This window comes from Danio rerio, chromosome 1 (assembly GCF_052040795.2).
Source record: "Danio rerio strain M-AB ecotype USA chromosome 1, GRCz13ab, whole genome shotgun sequence".
Lineage (NCBI taxonomy): Eukaryota > Metazoa > Chordata > Actinopteri > Cypriniformes > Danionidae > Danio > Danio rerio.
The window spans coordinates 60439541-60458836 of NC_141021.1; the positions used below are offsets into that span (position 1 = coordinate 60439541).

Here is a 19296-nt window from a genome sequence, read left to right on the forward strand (position 1 = left end):
CCATTTGGTTAAAATTAGGCTGTATACTGAAATTGGATTATACACAACTTGGTTTGAGGCGGTTCATTCTGCTGTGGTGACCCCAAATTAATAAAGGGACAAAGCCATCAGGAAAATGAATGAATGAACTTGGTTTGAAATAACCCAGCCTTTTTTAGTGTACCAAAGTAATTTTTAACTTCTAGAGCTGCATCACAAAAGAACCCACATGTGCTAATAATAGTATTATTTAAACAGCAGCTATGGAAATGAAGTGTATGCTGAATTATTAATACACAGTCACTCTAAGTTTCTGACCTGATTTAACCTCAGAGAGTTTTTGGGTGGTGTTTTTAATCTAACTGTTGAACTGGAAATTCAGCATTAGTTGAATGCAATTTGGACTCTTGGCTGAGTTTCACTTTACTTGAACTTTTATTGACTTCATCTCCTGTTTCATCTGGAACTTCTGTTTGTGTGATTTATTTACAGTATTTATTTATTTTTCTGGTTAAAGCAGACAACAAGTGCTGTTAAGAGCATGTCAAATCAAGACGAACTGATGAGAATGAAGTGTGTGATTGTCGGAAGTCCGTGTGTGGGAAAAACACAACTTCTGATAAGTTATAGTTTATGCCTTTCTATCAGCTGGAACCAGTCTGGCCATTCTCCTCTGACCTCTGGCCTCATCAACAAGGCATTTGCGCCCACAGAACTGCCCCTCACTGGATATTTCCTCTTTGTCGGAGCATTCTCTGTAAACCCTAGAGATGGTTGTGCGTGAAAATCCCAGTAGATCAGCAGTTTCTGAAATACTCAGAGCAGCCCGTCTGACACCAACAACCATGCCATGTTCAAAGTCTCTTAAATCCTCTTTCTTATCTATGTTGATGCTCGCTTTGAACTGCAGCAGTTGCATTGAGTTGCTGCCAGGTGATTGGCTGATTAGAAATGTCCATTAGCGAGCAGTTGGACAGATGTACCTAATAAAGTGGCCTTGCTGTGAGGTGATCATTCTACCAACTGTGCCACTATGTTGTATCTGATTATGGCATGCTGTCCAGGAGAAAACCCTGAGCTTGAAAATACTTTGTATTTCACCACCTGGTCTTTTAGCATAGAAGGGGTTCCAAGATAGGTCTTCAGAGCTCCCAGGGGTATAGGAGGAAAAGGGGTGGATGGGGGATTCTTTAAAAATGAAGATAAGGGAAGTAAGAAAACGGGCTTGAATTCCTTTAGTTGGTTTATCGAGGACTGTTGATGTGATACCAGCCGTGTTCAATCATAGCATGTGGTCCTCTAATTTACTTTGTAAAGCTTCGCATAAGTTAAGTATGTGGTATAAGTATGTGAATGTGGATGCAGCAAAGTTGAATATGACCTCAGTGATGAGATAAATGCTCAGTTAACAGTCGTCCTCTAGTGGAATATTTAAACAATGCAGTTGTGGTGAAATTGAGTGTGAGTTAGTCTTTATATAGTGCAGATTCAGTGTTTGTCCAGTAGGTGTCGTTGTGTAAGTGAGCAAAGTCTGAAGGATGAGGAAGTCCCTAAAGCAGACTCATGTAGAGACCGAGAGAACCACACACACACATCATTCAGCATCAACAGCACACTCAACTCAAGTCACAATGAAGATCCTCCTCATCTTCTGCATCTTGACTTTACAGCTGATCTCAGGTCAGAACTCTTCTCTTTCAGCCACTGGATACTCTGGAGGAAGCCTGATGCTGGATTCTGGGAAACTCTGGTTCAGTGACTCTGCTAAATATCTGGCCAAATTACCAAACTGGATGACAATAATCAATGACAGGAAACATGAGAGATGGATTAATGAAGGAAGATTCACTCTGTTCCGAAACAATGATGGAAACCTCATGATCTTCATCAGAGATCTGCACACAGATGATGCTGGAGAATACTGGCTCGGTGCTCTTTATAATTGGGGTGCAGATCTGACGTTACATGTGGAAGAAGGTCAGTGATCTAATAATATACAAACATTTCTGAATAGAAAATTAATGATGATTTTAAAGCCTTAATTGAAGTCATTTTGTTATATACAGACTCATGTTGTGCGTCAAAAAGAGTGATCATGACTGTCGGAGAAACTGGCAGCTTCAGCTGTGATTATTTTCATTATCATATTAATGATCCCAAGATCATATTCAAAGAGGAACAACACTCCATTAAGATGATTTACAGCACACTGAATAAGAAAGACAGATTAAATATATCTGATGACGGACTGAGAAACTCATTCAGTGTGAGCATTACTGCAGTGACAGCAGATGATGGAGGAGTTTACTTATGTGGAGTTTGGGTCAACAAACACTCGTACAGTTACTACATTACTAATACTGTACATCTACAGATTATGAGTGAGTACAACAAACATTGTGTGTGGTTACATCTGTAAGGAACCTGAGAAGTTGCATTATGTAGCAAATACAGAAATATTTTTATCACCATAATAATGACTGTACCGTTTCCTTGTTCTTCATCTGCAGTGTCTCCAGTAGTGAGACGTGAAGGAGAATCTGCTCAGATCTTCTGCCCTTATGATTCAATCTATCAATCAAAGTCAAAGTCTCTCTGTAAGGGGAAGTGCTCCACTAGAGACACACGTCCTCTGGATGAGACTGTGAGAGAAGAGAAAGAGAGACTGACTCTGCATGAAGACGTCACAGCAAGCGTCTTCACCGGGACCATCACTGGACTGACAGCAGAGGATGCTGGGAAATACTGGTGCGCAGTGACATTAGACAGAGAGCTGAATTATCTTTACACTCATCTGATGGTCATCATCAAGCAGGGTGAGGAAGCTTCACACGTCTGAATGTGGAAAACTAGGCCTGTCCACTGATGTTCTTGTGTTTCTGCTCATTTCCAGAGCTGAGCTTGACTAAGTATGAAGGAGACGACGTGTCCATCCAGTGCAGACATCATGATGGAGATCAGAAAAGCTTCTGCAGAGCACATGAAGCCTCCGCGTGTGTGAAGGATGGAGATTCACTGGAGACCATCAGAGATGCTCGATTCTCTATCAGTGATGAAGCGTCTGCTGGAGTCTTTACTGTCAACATCACTGATCTGAGAGCAGACGACACTGGGGTGTACTGGTGTGGAGCTCATGCTGTCACTAAAGTGCATCTAAACATCAAACAAGGTGAAATATCCTCATTTAGTTTATTTGGTTTAGCCTCGGTGCTAAGCACTCTGCCAACTTAACCTGAAAGTTTTTGCTAAATCTTTATATTGGATAGAAGAAAAGCTGAAAACAAATCTGGAAAAGTGTTCAAGTGATCTGTTGGTTTGTCTTTAAGTCTGTGTTTGTGTGTGTTCTTTCAGACTTCTCCAGAATCATCATCATCATCATTATTGTTGTGTGTGTGATTGTGCTGCTGATCAGTGGATTCACTCTAACTAAACGTAAATCAAGAGGCAAGAGACGAAGTGATGCTCCATTAAGGTCAATCTACTGCACAGTTACCCACAATCCCCTCTGATACACACTCAATACTGCAGCTACCTCACCAGAAACAGAACAATTCCTTCATTTTGAACAAATCTTTAATGTGACTCAAGAGCAATGAGTCTTCTCTGTAGTTTGTGATTTGTTCATTCCCTCGTGTGCACATTTGTGAAAGTGGAGAACATCATAACTTTTCTTCCAGATGGATGGGGCAACCATTACTGCATCAATAATGGTGAAAAGCCTTGGAGTAACGATTGATGACCAACTAAACTTCTCTGACCACATTTCTAGATTTGCTCGATCTTGCAGATTCGCACTCTATAACGTCAGAAAGATCTGACCCTTCCTATCTGAACATGCAGCTCAACTCCTTGTTCAAGCTCTTGTTCTCTCCAGACTGGACTATTGCAACTCTCTACTAGCCGGGCTTCCAGCTAACTCTATCAAACCTCTTCAGCTGCTCCAGAATGCAGCAGCACGAGTGGTCTTCAATGAACCTAAAAGAGCACGTCACTCCGCTGCTCATCCGTTTGCACTGGCTGCCAGTTGCTGCTTGCATCAAATTCAAAGCTCTGATGTTTGCCTACAAAGCGATTTCTGGCTTTGCTCCTTCTTATCTGCTCTCGCTTCTGCAGATGTATGTGCCCTCCAGAAACTTGCATTCTGTGAATGAACGTCGCCTCGTGTTTCCATCCCAAAGAGGGAAGAAATCACTTTCCCGAACTCTCGCATTCAATCTGCCCAGTTGGTGGAATAAACTCCCTAACTGCATCAGAACGGCAGAGTCACTCACTTTCTTCAAGAAACGACCAAAAACTCAACTGTTTAGTCTCCACTTCCCCTACTAAACTGCAATTGCCTCTCTGAATATCACGCTAACTGTACTCAAATAAATAAATAAATAAATAAAAATGACTAATGTTTTGCTTCTTAGACTTTACACACCTGAAACTTGCCAATAGCACTTATTCATTGTTGCTCCTATAGTTTTGTAAGTTGCTTCCTTGTCCTCATTTGTAAGTTGCTTTGGATAAAAGCGTCTGCTAAATGACTAAATGTAGATGTAGTTCCTTTTTTGATTCCTCTGTCAGTTTGAGTTGTTCGTTCATCACTTGAAAGACAAAAGCTGGAATGTTTGATCCGTTCATCTCTCGAGTCTTTGTGTTTGAGTTGTTTGTCTTTTTACACGACTTAACCGCAGGATAGGTTACAGAAAGGCTTAAATGATTCCTATTCCTTTTTAATTCATGTTTCAGATCAATTCATGTTTATTTCTCAAGCACTTTTACAATGTAGATTGTGTCAAAGCAGCTGAACATAGAAGTTCTAGTAAACTGAAACTGTGTCAGTTCAGTTTTCAGAGCTGAAGTTCATAGTTCAGTTCAGTGTGGTTTAATATTCACTGCTGAAAGTCCTAACACTGAAGAGCAAATCCTTCAATGCACATCTCCACAAGTCCCAAACCTCAACAATTGATGAAAGGTTAGGGAAATGATGAAGGGAAAAAAACTCAAGAGAAACCTGGAGAGGGGTCTGGATGCAGACCTGGTGCAGTGCAATCTGAGTTGCATCCAATGCTTTTTAATGGGCTCACCTAACCCTACCCTTCACAGTGACGTCACTAGCTCCATTTGAGTGCATTGTATCTGACATTGCATTGCTGAGTGATGCAGTCTCAGCTTGCATCATAAAGGCTGCTTTTAGATACTATTGGAAACCTAGTCTCAGTACATGCATTTCTCCTCTGTCCAAACTACTTTTTAGTCCCATGCTACTTGGATCCATGCTAAACAAACACACCTGATTGAGATCATGAAAGAACTCGCTTGAGAAATCCTGGGTTATTAGATTATGCAACATATTTGCAGGAGTGAATCCCTCTGTAGTGACTGACAATTACTGTGATAAAACGCTACCTTGTTTACTTTTTGCAGATGCCCATCAGATGTCTGTTTCTTTACAAAACAGATTGCTGCCACCTGTTGGTGTGGACATACACATCCTCTCACGCAGGCACAGAACGCAGCTCTCATTTCATTTGGCTTTCATCCATTTGGGTCATGAAGGGGCAGTTTTGCCTCAACCCTAATCAAAGACATCTACCTGTAACTTTCTAGTGATCTTGAAGACGCTAACGCCCCATTCACACGGGGCTTCAGCGTCAACGCTTGACAAAGGGCGTGTCTGAAGTTGGGGCTGACACAATCATCATAGCAGCGTCAGCCAATGAAGTTAGTCAGCAATAGGCCACTGTCTGAGCTGGTGTATTTGCATACAGCGATCTGATTGGCTCACGCTTTAACAACACTGTTGTGTTTTGTCAGAGATAGTTGTTTAGCTGGGCTGGCTGCCTTAATTCAATTCATATTTATTTCTCTAACGCTTTTACAATGTAGATTGTGTCAAAGCAGCTGAACATAGAAGTTCTTGTAAACTGAAACAGTGTCAGTCCAGTTCAGAGATTCAGTTTAGTTTAGTTCAGTGTGGTTTGATTTTCACTGCTGAGTCCAAACACTGAAGAGCAAATCCATTGATACGCAGCTCCACAAATCCCAAACCAAGCAAGCCAGTGGCGACAGTGGAGGAACAAACTTCACCAATTGATCAAAGTGAATCAATAAAAAACCGTGAGAGAAACCAGGCTCAGTTGGGCATGACCAGTTCTAATCTTTAGAAATGTATGCATGCTACATCTCTCAAATATTTGCAAATGACAGTGTTTCACAGCCACGTTCCTGGAGGAGCACCAGCTCTGCACATTTTCCATCTCTCCTTAAACAAAATCACCTAATTCAAATCATCAGCTCATTAGCAAAGACTGAAAGACCTGAAATGAGTGTGACAGACAAAGGAGACATCCAAAACATACAGTGCTGCTGGTCCTCTAGGAACTTAGTTGAGAAACTGAGGTTGTTATCCGATATATTTGCAGGAGTAAATCCCTCTGTAGTGACTGAAAATTACTGTGATAATAGTACTAAATGCTACTTTGTTTGCACATGCACGTCAGATGTTCAGTTTTCTTAGAAAACAGATTACTGCCACCCACGATTGTGGAAAGACACGTCATCTCAGGCAGGCACAGAACGCAGCTCTCGTTTCAGTCAGCTTTCATTCGTTTGGGTCAGGGATGGGTAATTACGGTCCTGGAGAATCAGGGTCCTGCAGAGTTTAGCTCCAACTTTAAACAAAGACACTTGCTTATGGGACACATGTGATCCTGAAGAGTATCATGTTCAGATGTGCTTGATTATTGTTGGAGCAAAATTCTGCAGGACATCAACCCTCCAGAACTGAAGTTGTCCATTCCTGGTTTGGTGTGTCCATTTTGGTCCAAATGTAATCTAACGTGCAGAGACAACAACACAGTTGGGTTTTGTCAGTGCTAGTGTTGGGTATTGGCTTGGTGTGTCCTGGGCTTGAGACCTCCAGATCTGTTGCATTGACCTACCTCGACCCTGTTCTAGACAAAATTGTTGTGTGTGTATATATATATATATATATATATATATATATATATATATATATATATATATATATATATATATATATGTGTGTGTGTGTGTGTATATATGTGTATATGTGTGTATATATGTATACGTATATATATATATATATATATATATATATATATATATATATATATATATATATATATATATATATATATATGTATATATGTATATATATATATAGATATATATACACACATATACATATACACACACATATATATGTGTATATGTGTGTGTGTGTGTGTGTATGCATGTGTATATATATATATATATATATATATATATATATATATATATATATATATATATATATATATATATATATATACATACACTTAACAAGCTAATAATAATAATAATAATAATAATAATAATAATAATAATAATCTGTTTATCAGATAACAAGAGTGTAAGACCTGATTTCTGCTAATAATGCATAAATGTTTATTTTCACTTGCATCAACCTCTGAGCTATTTTGAAGATTCCATTAATCAGACTATTTAGTCATTGTTTAAAATGAGATTGTATTTTTATTTTATTTAGCAGTGGTGTTTGTGTGATGAGACTGTCATTTTTCTGTCACTCGAGGGTCACAGTTTACTTTGACTGTGAAGGTAATTTAGACGTGTTCAGGAAACCCACACGGAGACCACATCACATTCGGCAGACAGAAAGCAGATCTGCTCATAGGAAATATATACGTGTAGCAGTTTCCTCTCAAGAAAATGAAATTAACCCCAAATTGAGTCCCTCTCATTCATTCATTTTGTTTTACAGATATGCTGGTATTTTGAAAATGCTATAAGTCTTGTACTTTCTCTAGTTTAAAGACTTTTTTGTGAACGTGTCAGTGTTTTGTGTTTGCAGGGTATGTTTGACAGTGTCCTGTGTGATAAAGATCAACAGCATGAGTTGCTCTTCAACTTGTGGTTTGCTTTTGCCCCATGTGTGTTCATTTCTTCCACCTATGGAAACAGGAAACAGTTTATTTGGTCATTCAGACTTTTAACTCTCAACTGTGCTGTATTTAATATCTTAGCTTTTATTACAAAAGATCCAAGATCATCTGAAGTAAGAAGAAAGAAGGAAGAAAGAAAGGAAGGAAGAAATGATCTCGGTAACAGCTTACTTTTAAAACCTTCAATGTTCTGCCATTCTCAAGTCACCAGCATGATGTAACTTCCTTCTTTGACCATATTTGGTTAACTAAGCTTCCAGGGGAACACACTTCAGACTGAAGCCTGAAGCTCTACCTAGTGGCAGATATGAGCAAGTGCATATGCTTCTTGGGTTTTACTAGAGATTGTGTGTGTATTTGTATAGTATGGTAATTATTTAAGTAAATTAATCTCGTTCGTAATTCTGTTTAAATGATTTGTCACACTAATTTACACAACTCCTTACGTTTTTAAAGAGCCCCCATTTTTCATTGAAAACTCATATTTTTGGTTTTAGGGATCTCCAACAACATGCTGATCAGAAAGGTCAGAAAACACTTTTATTGTCTTATAATCTGCATTTATTTAACCTGATTATCCCAGCAACTCCCATATGAATCGTTCAGCGATTCATTTGTTCCCAAACCCCTTCTTTGTGCGAAGCTAATCCTCAATCTGATTGGACCGATGACCCAGTCTGTTGTGATTGGTTGACTGCGTTCAGCACGAGACAGAAAGAAATGCCCAGCACCGCTACAATATGATGTAGCAGAAAGTATGTGGAGAGCCCAATGCAGAACTGTATTAAAGCAATGCAGTTAATCACCAGCATATACTTTTAAACCTAACTCTAAGTAATAATGAAGACACACATTCAGTATTAATCCACACAGTGGCAAAAGCTGAACTATTTTGAAAACTGACTGCTCTGCATGTGTGAGGAACGGCTGCTAGTGGTCATAGCAAAGACAAACAGCAGAGGATCACCAGTCCAGAAACGCATTTACATTGGTAAACGTTTTTAACGTGGTTTTGGACGCAATATGTGAACAGCCCCGGTCGGCTATACTATGGTGTTGTGAAAATAAACTTAAACTTTTTATTCCCCTTACCTGAATCTCCATCTGTCAGTGATCTTCATCTTTAGTCATGATCAGTCACATCTTCTGCGCCTCCGCCAGTGTCTGAAACGAAAGGGGTGTTCATGTTTTACCAGAACTGGAAGTACATATTTGGTACTGTACCATGTCGACATCAATATGATCAAACAAAAGATCCGAACCCAACTCACTTCATTAATTTGCATCTAAGTCAACTACTTTGCTGGAGAATTAATAGTTTAAACATGCTGCACTTTCAGGTTTAACCCTCAGCTGGATGTTGTTATGCACTTAGAGCTGTGTTACACACTGCATGGAAACTCTTTTTCAAAAACCCATAGTAGAGGATCTTTAAAAAAATGTTAGAGTAATCCCAGAGGAATGGACATTTCTACATTTAATTTCACATTTGATAACAACAGGGATCATTTTAATAAAACCAGCAATTTCATATAGATGTTCTTATAAGAATGATAAAAGGATGATGACCTGGTCTCCACATTTCCCTTTCTGTGTTTGTGCAGTTCATCAGTGGTGTTTAAGTCTGATCTGTGGCTGCTGTCCGAGGTGCTGAATCTACAGCTCTCAAGCTGGAAATCACATTGATTCAGGTATGAAAGAAACATTCACATGCTCAGATTAACAAACATTTGGATTCTTTAGACATCAGATTTAATATATATATATATATATATATATATATATATATATATATATATATATATATATATGTATACATATATGTATATAAAATATTGTTTGTTGCAAGAAGGTCACTGGTTTGACTCCTGGCTGGACCAGTTGGCATTTCTTTGTGGAGTTTGCATGTTCTCACTGTGTTGGCACGGGGTTCCTTCGGGTGCTGGTTTCCCCCACAGTCCAAACACATGTGCTATAGGGTAACTGATTAACTAAATTGGCTGTAGTGTATGAGTGTGTGTGTAAATGTGAGTGTGTATGGGTGTTTCCCTGTACTGGGTTGCAGCTGGAAGGGCGTCCAATGTGTAAAACATATGCTGGAATAGTTGGCAGATCATTCTGCTGAGGTGACCCCTGATAAATAAGGGACTAAGGAAAAAGGAAGTCAAAGGAAAATGAATAAATAAATGAAGTTTGTCCTCTAGGTGTCTCCTACGATCAGTCAGTGTTTGTCCTGTAGGTGTCACTGTCTGAGTAAGTAAATCCAGTAAAGCTGCTCACTACTAATATAGAGCTGAAGAATGAGGAAGTCAGTAAAGCAGACTGATGTAGAGACAGACCCCCACACACACATCATTCAGCATCAACAACACACTCAACTCAAGTCACAATGAAGATCATCCTCATCTTCTTGACTTTACATCTGATCTTAGATCAGAGCTTTTCTCTTTCAGCCACTGGATACTCTGGAGGAAGCCTGATGCTGGATTCTGGGAAACGCTGGTTCAGTGATTCTGCTAAATATCTGGCCAAATTACCAGAATGGAGGACAATAATCAATGACAGGAAACATGAGAGATGGATTAATGAAGGAAGATTCACTCTGTTTAAAAACACTGATGCAAACCTCATGATCTTCATCAGAGATCTGCACACAGATGATGCTGGAAGATATGCAGTTGATGTTGAACAGGGGAATCGTATATATATAATACTGAATGTGGGAGAAGGTCAGTTTAAAATCAAACTTTTCTGTGTGAATCTATTAATAATTGTAAAGGTTTTAATGATGTGTAATGTTTCAGACTCATGCTGTAATGTGTCCAAGAGAGTGACGGTGAACAGTGGAGAAACTGCTGTCTTCAGCTGTGAATATTCACACAATCAGATTCACCATGCAAAAGTCATATTTAAAGAAGAGAGAGACTCTGTTAAATCTGTTATACACACAACGGCCAGAATCAGAGAAGAAGGAAGAGTCCATATGTCTGATGACAGACAGAGAAACGTCTTGAGTGTGAGCATTACTGCAGTGACAGCAGATGATGGAGGAGTTTACTTATGTGGAGTTTGGGTCAGAGAAAACTCTTACAATTACTCAACTCTTCACACCATTAATCTCCATGTTATCAGTAAGTCAAATAATCTCTGATTATACAAGTGTTCTGTTTGTGGAAAAATGTGATCAGTTGTTATATCTGTGATTGACAGCTAAAGTGGGCGTGTCTACAGTGATTGGCTACTCAGGAGCTGCTCTGATGATCAAGTGTGAACATCCTCAACAAAAAACCAACACCAAATACATCTGTAAAGAATCATCAGCTGGATGTTCAGAAGAATGGAGGAAGAATGGAGATGTTTCTGTAGATGAGGACACCAGAGCAGGAGTCTTGATGGTGTTTTTTAGAGAGCTGAAAGCTGCAGATGCAGGAACATACAGGTGTGGAGTGAAGGACTCTGAATATACTGAGAGATTCACTCAACTTCAGCTCATCATCAGACACGGTGAGGAAACAGCAGATACTTTAAACTGAATATATAAGATGCCTCTTCTGACTTTCTATTATCTTGCATAACAGATGGGGAATATCCAAAAGTCATGAATGAATCTGTTCATCTTGGTGGAGAAGTGAAGATCAGCTGTCAGATCCCAGAAGAACAGAATAAAAATTATTTTTGTAAAGAGGATGATCATAAGAGCTGCCAGATCAGGAGAGCATCTGAAGATCCACAACTGACTCCTGCAGGATCTGTGGGAAGTGAAGAGAGAGTTTTCACAGTGAGCATCAGTAATGTGAGTGTCAGAGATGCTGGAGTTTACTGGTGTGGAGCAGAAACCAGAGACACACATCTGACCTTCATCTCCCTGACCACTAAAATCCAGCTCAGCGTCATCAGTGACGGTAATTGAGTTTTATTTTTTTTTTCTACAGAACATTGATGTATTGATTAACTTGAAAGTATTTAAATTAAAGGTCGATTAACAGCTAAAAAGCAATAATAATATATTAAAAAGTGCAGTTTATTTGTGTCTTGCATTTTAGATTGTTTATTCATTCGTTTTTTTTTTTTTTTGTTGTTGTTGGTTTTTTTTTTGTGCCTCACTCTTGCATTTGTCCATTTGTCCAGAAGCACTTAATAATAACACATGAGTTAGCAAGAGCTCAAGTTTATTAATTCAAATATTATCTCTTACTTACTCCCAGGGCCGTTTATATTGAATTAAAAATTTAGCAGTACTATGTTTGTGTTACATTACATTTCATTTTTACAAGGTGGGTCATTAGCCCAATGCTCAACTTCCAACCTGGAAGACCAGGACATACACACATACATTAGAGACAGTATAGCTAACCCAGTGCACCTATAGCGCATGACTTTGGACTGTGGGGGAAAATGGAGCACCTGGAGAAAACCCACCCCAACACGGGGAGAACATGCAAACTCCACACAGAAATGCCAACTGACCCAGTCAGGACTCGAACCAGTGATCTTCTTGCTGTGAGGCGTCAGCACTACCCACTGCACCACTGTACCACCCCACCACTTTCACTTTACACACCATTAAATCAAATCACTTTTATTGTCACATCATCAGCAGCACGTGTGCTATGATGAGTGAAAAGCTTAGGTGCTGGCTCCTGACAGTACAAAATATAGTGCAAATACAACGACAGTGCAAAATACAGACAGTGCAAATACAACAGCATACTCCCCCAAAAAAACAGGACAATGTAAAATTTACAGCGATTTGTACAATGAATAGGTGTACCCATAGTTGTAGGCAGTATTGTTTCAAGTATGGATTGGTTAAAGTGCAGTGCATGCTACATATTGATGGTGTGCAGTAAGGGGTATGGAGTGTGGGGTGTGTTAAGTGTTCATCAGCCTGATAGCCTGGGGGAAGAAGCTTTCCTTCAGTCGGCTGGTGCGTGACCGGATGCTGCGGAACCATGTGCCTGAAGGTAGCAGAGAGAAAAGTCTATGGCTTAGGTGGCTGGAGTCGCTGATAATTTTTTTGGCTTTCTTCATGCAATGCCTGTTGTAGATGTCCTGGAGGAAGGGAATCTCCCCTCCTACTACGCGTCCAGCAGTTCGCACAATCCTATGTAGGCCTTTGCGACATTCACGCTTTTAGGTTAAAAACCTGCAGCATATTCTAAAAACTTAATTTCTATAATTACATTTGTAATTACACTGTTGACCTTTCCTTACACCCTAACCCACCCTGAAACCTACACATACCACCAAACCTGTCCCTAACCCGATCCATATCCCACCTCAAGAGCTGGCTGGCCGGCTGCATAGTGAATCCCACCATAGTCCCTGAGCAAAGCCAACCTCCAAATAACCTGCCTACATGGAGATATCGCTTATGTGGTGGCCCAACACATCATCGTTGCAGCTGGCTCCAGAGCATGGTCACCGGAAGCTGGCATTGTCCTCAATCTACCAGTCCCCCTCCTCCTGGGAGGAGATTGGCTGCAGTTTGAAGATTTACTCTACTGAAAATGATGCCAATTAAACACCAGCCAATGATGCTGGCTATCGAAAGCAACAGAGGGGAAAGAGTGTCACCAGCTAACCTGTACTCTAAACTCCTGCAACAGGTTTAAACACTGCTTGTGAGAATGGTGGATGGAGTAGAACATTCACCTGCGCCTCACCTCTCCCACACTTCGTCTTCTAACATGGTCTGCTGTACTGTGTATCTTAAAATAGGGATCTTGAGATAACCCACACCTGATGGCTGGTCACCCTGGGGACTGCAACACAACCCAGCGGACCCAAGATCCGTTCCATTGGACCAGGCTTGAAGCTGCCTCCCCCCAGCCCATTGATCCTGCTCCCATTGTCGAGGTGCCCTTTGACCTATTTGGCCTGGACCTGTTTGAGACGCTACCAAAGTCCGCTCGTAGGCATGAACACATTCTGGTCATCAGCAATTATGCCACATGATAGACGATCGATCCTATTGTCCACTTCAGAGAGCAACTCTCAGCCACACAGAAGGTGGAGTTTTAAGCCCTGGGTGGTCAGTTCAAGAATGTGTTCTTGTAGAAGCCTGGGTAGACAACAGTAATCCAGCATAAAATCTCTACTCCACCTGGGCTCATCATACAGCAGAGGTCCTATCAAGCACCAGACGCTAACTGCCTGGCTGTCAACGAGGAAATCCAGAAGATGGTAACGTTAGAGATCATCGAACCATGTTGTAGCCTGTGCTCCAGCCCTGTAATGATGTTCCAGAAGCTTGATGACACCCTCCAATTCTTTAACAACTTTTGGGAGCTCTATGAGGTCTCCATCTTCAACAGGTACTCAAGTGGAAAAACTCCTGAATTGGTACGGTGGAGCCGGATTTATCACAATGTTAGATCATTGACAAGTGCATCTCTCCCTGTATGGCTAAGAGAAGACCACTTTCTCCAACCTGGTGGACAGTGGCACTAACGAGTTCTTCCCATGACGCTCCACAGGGCAACATTCCAGCGCATGATGGACATCATACACAAAGCATATGTAGCCACATATCTGGACGATGTGGTCGCCTCTCAAGGTCTTGGCAGGACCATCTTACTAGGGAGGGTGCTGTTGGAATTACGGTAAGCTAAGCTCACTGCAAACCCCAGGAAATGTCATCTGGGACTCACTGAAGCAAAGTACCTAGGGCACCACATCAGACAGGGGCTTCAACCCCAGCAGGCAAAGAGGAGGTGCTGCAGAATATCTCTTGCCCAGGACCCAGGTACATACCTTTTTGCGGTTAGCTGGCTACTATCAATCTTTTGTCCTCACCTTTTCATACATACCCATCCCACTAACTGACCTGATAAAGAAGGGGCAGCCAGAAAAGATCCCCTGGAACCCAGCAGCTGAACCAGCATTCCAGTACCCAGGGGTGGACTGGCCATAGGGAGCACTGGGACATTTCCCAGTGGCCTGATGGACAATGTGGCCTGCCAACATGAATCCCCCTCACTTACCAATCGCTTTCCCCACCACTCTCACTCAAGTGGCCTGATGTTCAATAACTGTCCCAGGCAAAATGACCATCCCAGTCCACCCCTGCCAGTCCCTCTAGTCCGTGCATCATACCTGCTCCTACATACACCAAACTACAGCTACCTCTTCATCATCCAGACCAATGCTTCCGACTCCGACCTGGCATTAGTCCCAGTTCCACAATGGTGAGGAACACATCATCTACAATGGTTAGAAGCTTTCCCCTGCAGAGTCCAACTATGCTGCTGTCGAAAAGGAGGTCATGGCATTAAGAGGGCAGTCCTGGAGCTTAATGACCTGTTCCGCAGAGCACCCTCACCTTCTGGGCCAGGACTTTCTTGATGCATGCCTTCACTTCCACCTAAAATAAACCCCCCTTCTGGGGAGTCTTACACTTTCCATCCTTGTTGGTGTTTTTTTCCTCTGCCTGTCCTCAATAAAAAAAAAAATCACTCACTTGTTTTCATATAATTCATTATGGCATATATTTTTCATGGCCGTCTGTCATTATGATTTCATCTATTTATTTTATCTATGTATTTTCTTTCAGATTTCTCCATGAAACCTGAAATCTCCATCATCATCCTTACTGGTGTGTGTGTGATTGCGCTGCTCGCAGTTGGATTCCCTCTGACTGTGTGTATAATAGGACACAAGCAAACAGGTCTGATCATTTCTCTCTTGAATATGAGACATATTGGACATGAATATTCATAACATATGAATATTGAACAATCAGTCTCCTTAGTCTTGTTGGGTCTGTCTGTCTGTCTGTCTGTCTTCATCATACTGATGAATTTGTTTTCCTTTTGGGTACAATAGGAAAAACCTGTACAGCAGAGAAGAAAACAAGGGAGAAAACTACTGTGAGTTACTGTGTGTGTACTTGTTTTTATATCTCTGTGGGGACCAAATGCACACAGACTCATACAGACCTGTGTCACTGTAGAAAGGAATATACAGTATATACAGTAGAAACATCATTGCGTCTATGAGAGTCACTACTGGGATATAGAAACAAGTCTGTGTGTGTGTGAAGATGTCAAAGAGAGAGAAAGTGTGATATTATACACATACAAAATGCTTTGCTTTCTTGTTTCTCAGCTCATTTTCTCTTGATTTCCACATGTTCAGTCATCAGACAGCGGACATGATCAGACAGTCAGTCCTGATGGAGCATCTTCTGCTGGGCTTCTGTACGCATCCGTCACTTTCCAGAAGCATCAAGAGTCTCTCAGTGAAGCTGGAGTCACCTTCAGGACAAGTCAGGTTTACTCTGATTATACCACAGTCGTTTTACCACAGTAAACTCACCCATTACAGATCATCACAGTACAGCAGTGGTTCATATATTAGTTGATATTTGGCTGGGTTGGGTTTGATTGTTGTTTAGCTCATTGTGTTGAAGTTTCACTGCTGCTCGTGTTGCTTCTTTCACACCATTAAAATAGTTCTTCATCTCGCTTTATCTGAGCTCATGGTGAAGACAGGAAATAATACCCCAAAGAGATATTTCTAGAATAAACTATAAAGTTTCCACTTCAAACACAGCAGTAGCATTTTACAGTAAACAAACCGCAGCTTCTCAACAGACACAAGTTTAGCCATCCTTCATGATAATAATTGACAATCATCATTTGTACTTTAAGAGCTTTTAAAATTATTAATGTGTTTTCTGAATATCTGAATATTAATTATGACATAAATAATTTTAATACCCTTATTATTTTACCGAATTACTTTATGCATTAACTTCTCATTTATTCATTTAAAAAAATTGTTTTAGTTCATTCTTGTTGTTTACTCTTAGTTAGTGTTTCTGATATCAACGCAGGTTTATTGTGCAATTTTTGTCATCATTTCTTGATGTTGTTGTTAGTCTAATAATAAGTGAGGTTACATTTTCACATGTTTAACACATTAATATTATGCTTTTCTACTGTGAAATATAAATTAGATGATTTCACGTGATTTTTTTGTATTATTTTTTTAGGATAGGTCTAAATATTCTCATACTCCTATAGCGTATTCATGTGAAGGTCATATATTCTTTATTTCTCCCTGTATTCATCATTTGTAAGGAGTTTTAGCTTTGTCTGAAAGTTTCTCTGGAACATTGTCAGTGTGTTTTGTGTTTGTATGTGTGTCTGTGTTATTTTTATGTCAAGCTCAAAGCCAAAGAAAGCAGGTGGAGGGTCAGACTCTCAGTTCTCAGTTCTGTGTTCAGTCAGTAAAACTCACAGTGAGACTGAAGAGCAGAAGGCAAAGACTGAACCTGTTTATGTCTGGTCACTTCATATGTTTTAATTATGTTAAATTTTTAATTTCTTTGCCAATTTAATTAGGTTACTGTAACTAAAGCATCAGATACATTGCATTTTAGTTAAATTATTATTTACAGAAGCGTAAGCTGTTTATCTATTTTTGCCTTTAAATTATTTTATATGCAGGCTGTAAAACATTATGACAAGCACACAAGGAGGCTCAATGATCACATTCATTATAGGCTAAATAAACATCTTTCTGTTGCTCTTGCTCTTGCAGCCCTCAACGCATCTGTTCCCATGTTTATATTTTTAAATAAGGGGTAAAATGTACATATGTGGTTTTAATAACCAGATGTGTTTAGATCTGTACAGTTTCACCTACAAACCACCTTCTGAAGTGTTCTGAGTGATCATATTTGCACACAGTATATGCATTGCTAGAGACCGTGGTCTTTAACCTCTTTGTTGGAGCAACTGACTCTCATGTGGAAAGTCGCCGGTTCAATCCAAGCTCAGAGTGGGTTGGGTGGTGTACGACCGGTGGGGTTACATCAGTAACTATGAGTACTGTTTTTCAGAATTTGCCCAAAGGAATAGCATTGTTTAATCTTGCAATATCTTTCTTTTATTTGTTATCACTCAAGGCTGTGCAATTTCAGAAAACGTATATATATAAACGTATCATTAGTATTATTCCATTATTCTGTCTTTTCTTGTAAATGCTCCAGTGTTTTGTGTTTGCAGTGTTATTCTGATTAAAAGATAAAAAATTAAAAACATTTTGTTCTTGTATTTTGATATTTTAAGTCCAAACCAATAAACCTTTCAATCACTTACAGGATTTTTTTTTTTAGTGCTTAAATTTTCATTGATTCAGGCATTTTCTTTTCAGCTTAGTCCCTTCATTAATCTGGGGTCGCCACAGCGGAATGAACTAACAACTTATCCGCTGTATGTTTTACACAACAGATGCCCTTCCAACTGCAACCCATCACTGGGAAACACCCATAGACACTCATTCACACACATACACTATGAACACTATTCACCTGTGCCACATCTTTGGACTTGTGGAGGAAACCGAAGCACCCGGAGGAACACAAGGAGAACATGCAAACTCCATATAGAAATGACCCAGCCAAGGCTTGAACCAGTCACCTTCTTGCTGTGAGGCAATCATGCTACCCACTACGCGACCGTGATGCCTACTTAAATTTTCAACTTCATTCAAATAAAGGCTATTGTACACGTGATAACCAGTAAAAAAAATAATAAAATAAACAAACCGTTTTGTCTATAAAGTGTTTTATTTAGGCCTTTCTTTTTGAGATTCTGAATATTATATTATGGTATGACCACAACAAAACCCACAAAAGCCAAACAGGAACAAACTCCTTCCCTTTTCCTTTATATAGCACTAGGCACAGGATGTTCATGTGAAGCTCTGAGGTGTTCGTAAACATTAGAGAGGAGTTAATATTACGTATTAATTACAACTTACAGCTGATCTTCACACAGAGCTCATTTGTCTTTTAGACACCCGCAGTTACAAAGAACAAAGAAACTGCACGCTGCAGGACTCCTCAATTCCTCACAGTAAGAGTATTACAAACTCTTAACAACACTGTTGTATGACAATGAAAAAATATTTGCATTCACCATGCAATGATATATAGTGCTTAGAAAATATTAGTTCACTCCTCACAAATCTCTCTTTTAAATTCCTTTTTCAGTAGGAAGCTCTACAATATTAGTGCATGCACAATAGATTGTTTAGTACTGATGTCAAATCTGGAGCTTATCTAAGAAAATAACTTAAAATAACGGTCCAAACACTTGTACAGCCAAATTTATATGTTATAGGAGAATGTTAAATACAATGTTATTTTTTGTACATTTTAAATAAATGTTATAGATTTGTTAAATACAAATTTAAAACAGAAAAAAAAATTGTTGAAATTTTCTAGATTGTGGTTTATTTTTGTAATATTTTGCTTGAATTTAAATGTATTCTCTTTCAATTTCTAATTATGTTTGATGACTAAAATATTATTTTAATAAATATATTTGTTTAATAAATCTGTTTTGTTCAA

At 39.6% G+C, this 19296-nt stretch overlaps 2 protein-coding genes across 5 annotated transcripts; both read left to right on the forward strand.

Moving 5' to 3' along the window:
• Positions 1 to 1432: 1432 nt before the first annotated feature.
• LOC141375282 (polymeric immunoglobulin receptor-like) lies at positions 1433 to 3641 on the forward strand. Its single transcript, XM_087238099.1, has 5 exons — positions 1433 to 1956; positions 2046 to 2360; positions 2490 to 2795; positions 2873 to 3148; positions 3331 to 3641. Exons 1-5 carry the CDS (start codon positions 1518 to 1520, stop codon positions 3486 to 3488), a joined length of 1494 nt encoding a protein of 497 aa, XP_087094225.1. The 5' UTR covers positions 1433 to 1517; the 3' UTR covers positions 3489 to 3641.
• Positions 3642 to 9535: 5894 nt separating this feature from the next.
• On the forward strand, positions 9536 to 17982 carry nilt40 (novel immunoglobulin-like transcript 40). Of its 4 annotated transcripts, none has more exons than XM_087238054.1 (8): positions 9536 to 9622; positions 10364 to 10660; positions 10736 to 11062; positions 11142 to 11435; positions 11510 to 11833; positions 15487 to 15600; positions 15759 to 15802; positions 16071 to 17982. In XM_087238054.1, exons 2-8 carry the CDS (start codon positions 10411 to 10413, stop codon positions 16242 to 16244), a joined length of 1527 nt encoding a protein of 508 aa, XP_087094180.1. In that variant the 5' UTR covers positions 9536 to 9622; positions 10364 to 10410; the 3' UTR covers positions 16245 to 17982. The 4 variants fall into 4 exon arrangements, with proteins under 4 accessions (XP_087094180.1, XP_087094181.1, XP_087094179.1 ...); XM_087238055.1 differs by having other exon boundaries at positions 10385 to 10660; XM_087238053.1 differs by lacking the exon at positions 9536 to 9622 and having other exon boundaries at positions 10270 to 10660.
• The last annotated feature ends 1314 nt before the right edge of the window (positions 17983 to 19296 follow it).

Excerpts from the sequence above, each read along its gene's own strand:
- LOC141375282 (XM_087238099.1), top strand. The coding sequence starts at position 1,518 with ATGAGGAAGTCCCTAAAGCAGACTCATGTAGAGACCGAGAGAACCACA. Across the intron at positions 1,957-2,045 it reads GACGTTACATGTGGAAGAAG|ACTCATGTTGTGCGTCAAAA; the intron begins GTCAGTGATCTA and ends TGTTATATACAG. Across the intron at positions 2,361-2,489 it reads TGTACATCTACAGATTATGA|TGTCTCCAGTAGTGAGACGT; the intron begins GTGAGTACAACA and ends CTTCATCTGCAG.
- nilt40 (XM_087238052.1), top strand. The coding sequence starts at position 10,321 with ATGAAGATCATCCTCATCTTCTTGACTTTACATCTGATCTTAGATCAG. Across the intron at positions 11,436-11,509 it reads TCAGCTCATCATCAGACACG|ATGGGGAATATCCAAAAGTC; the intron begins GTGAGGAAACAG and ends CTTGCATAACAG. Across the intron at positions 15,601-15,758 it reads AATAGGACACAAGCAAACAG|GAAAAACCTGTACAGCAGAG; the intron begins GTCTGATCATTT and ends TGGGTACAATAG.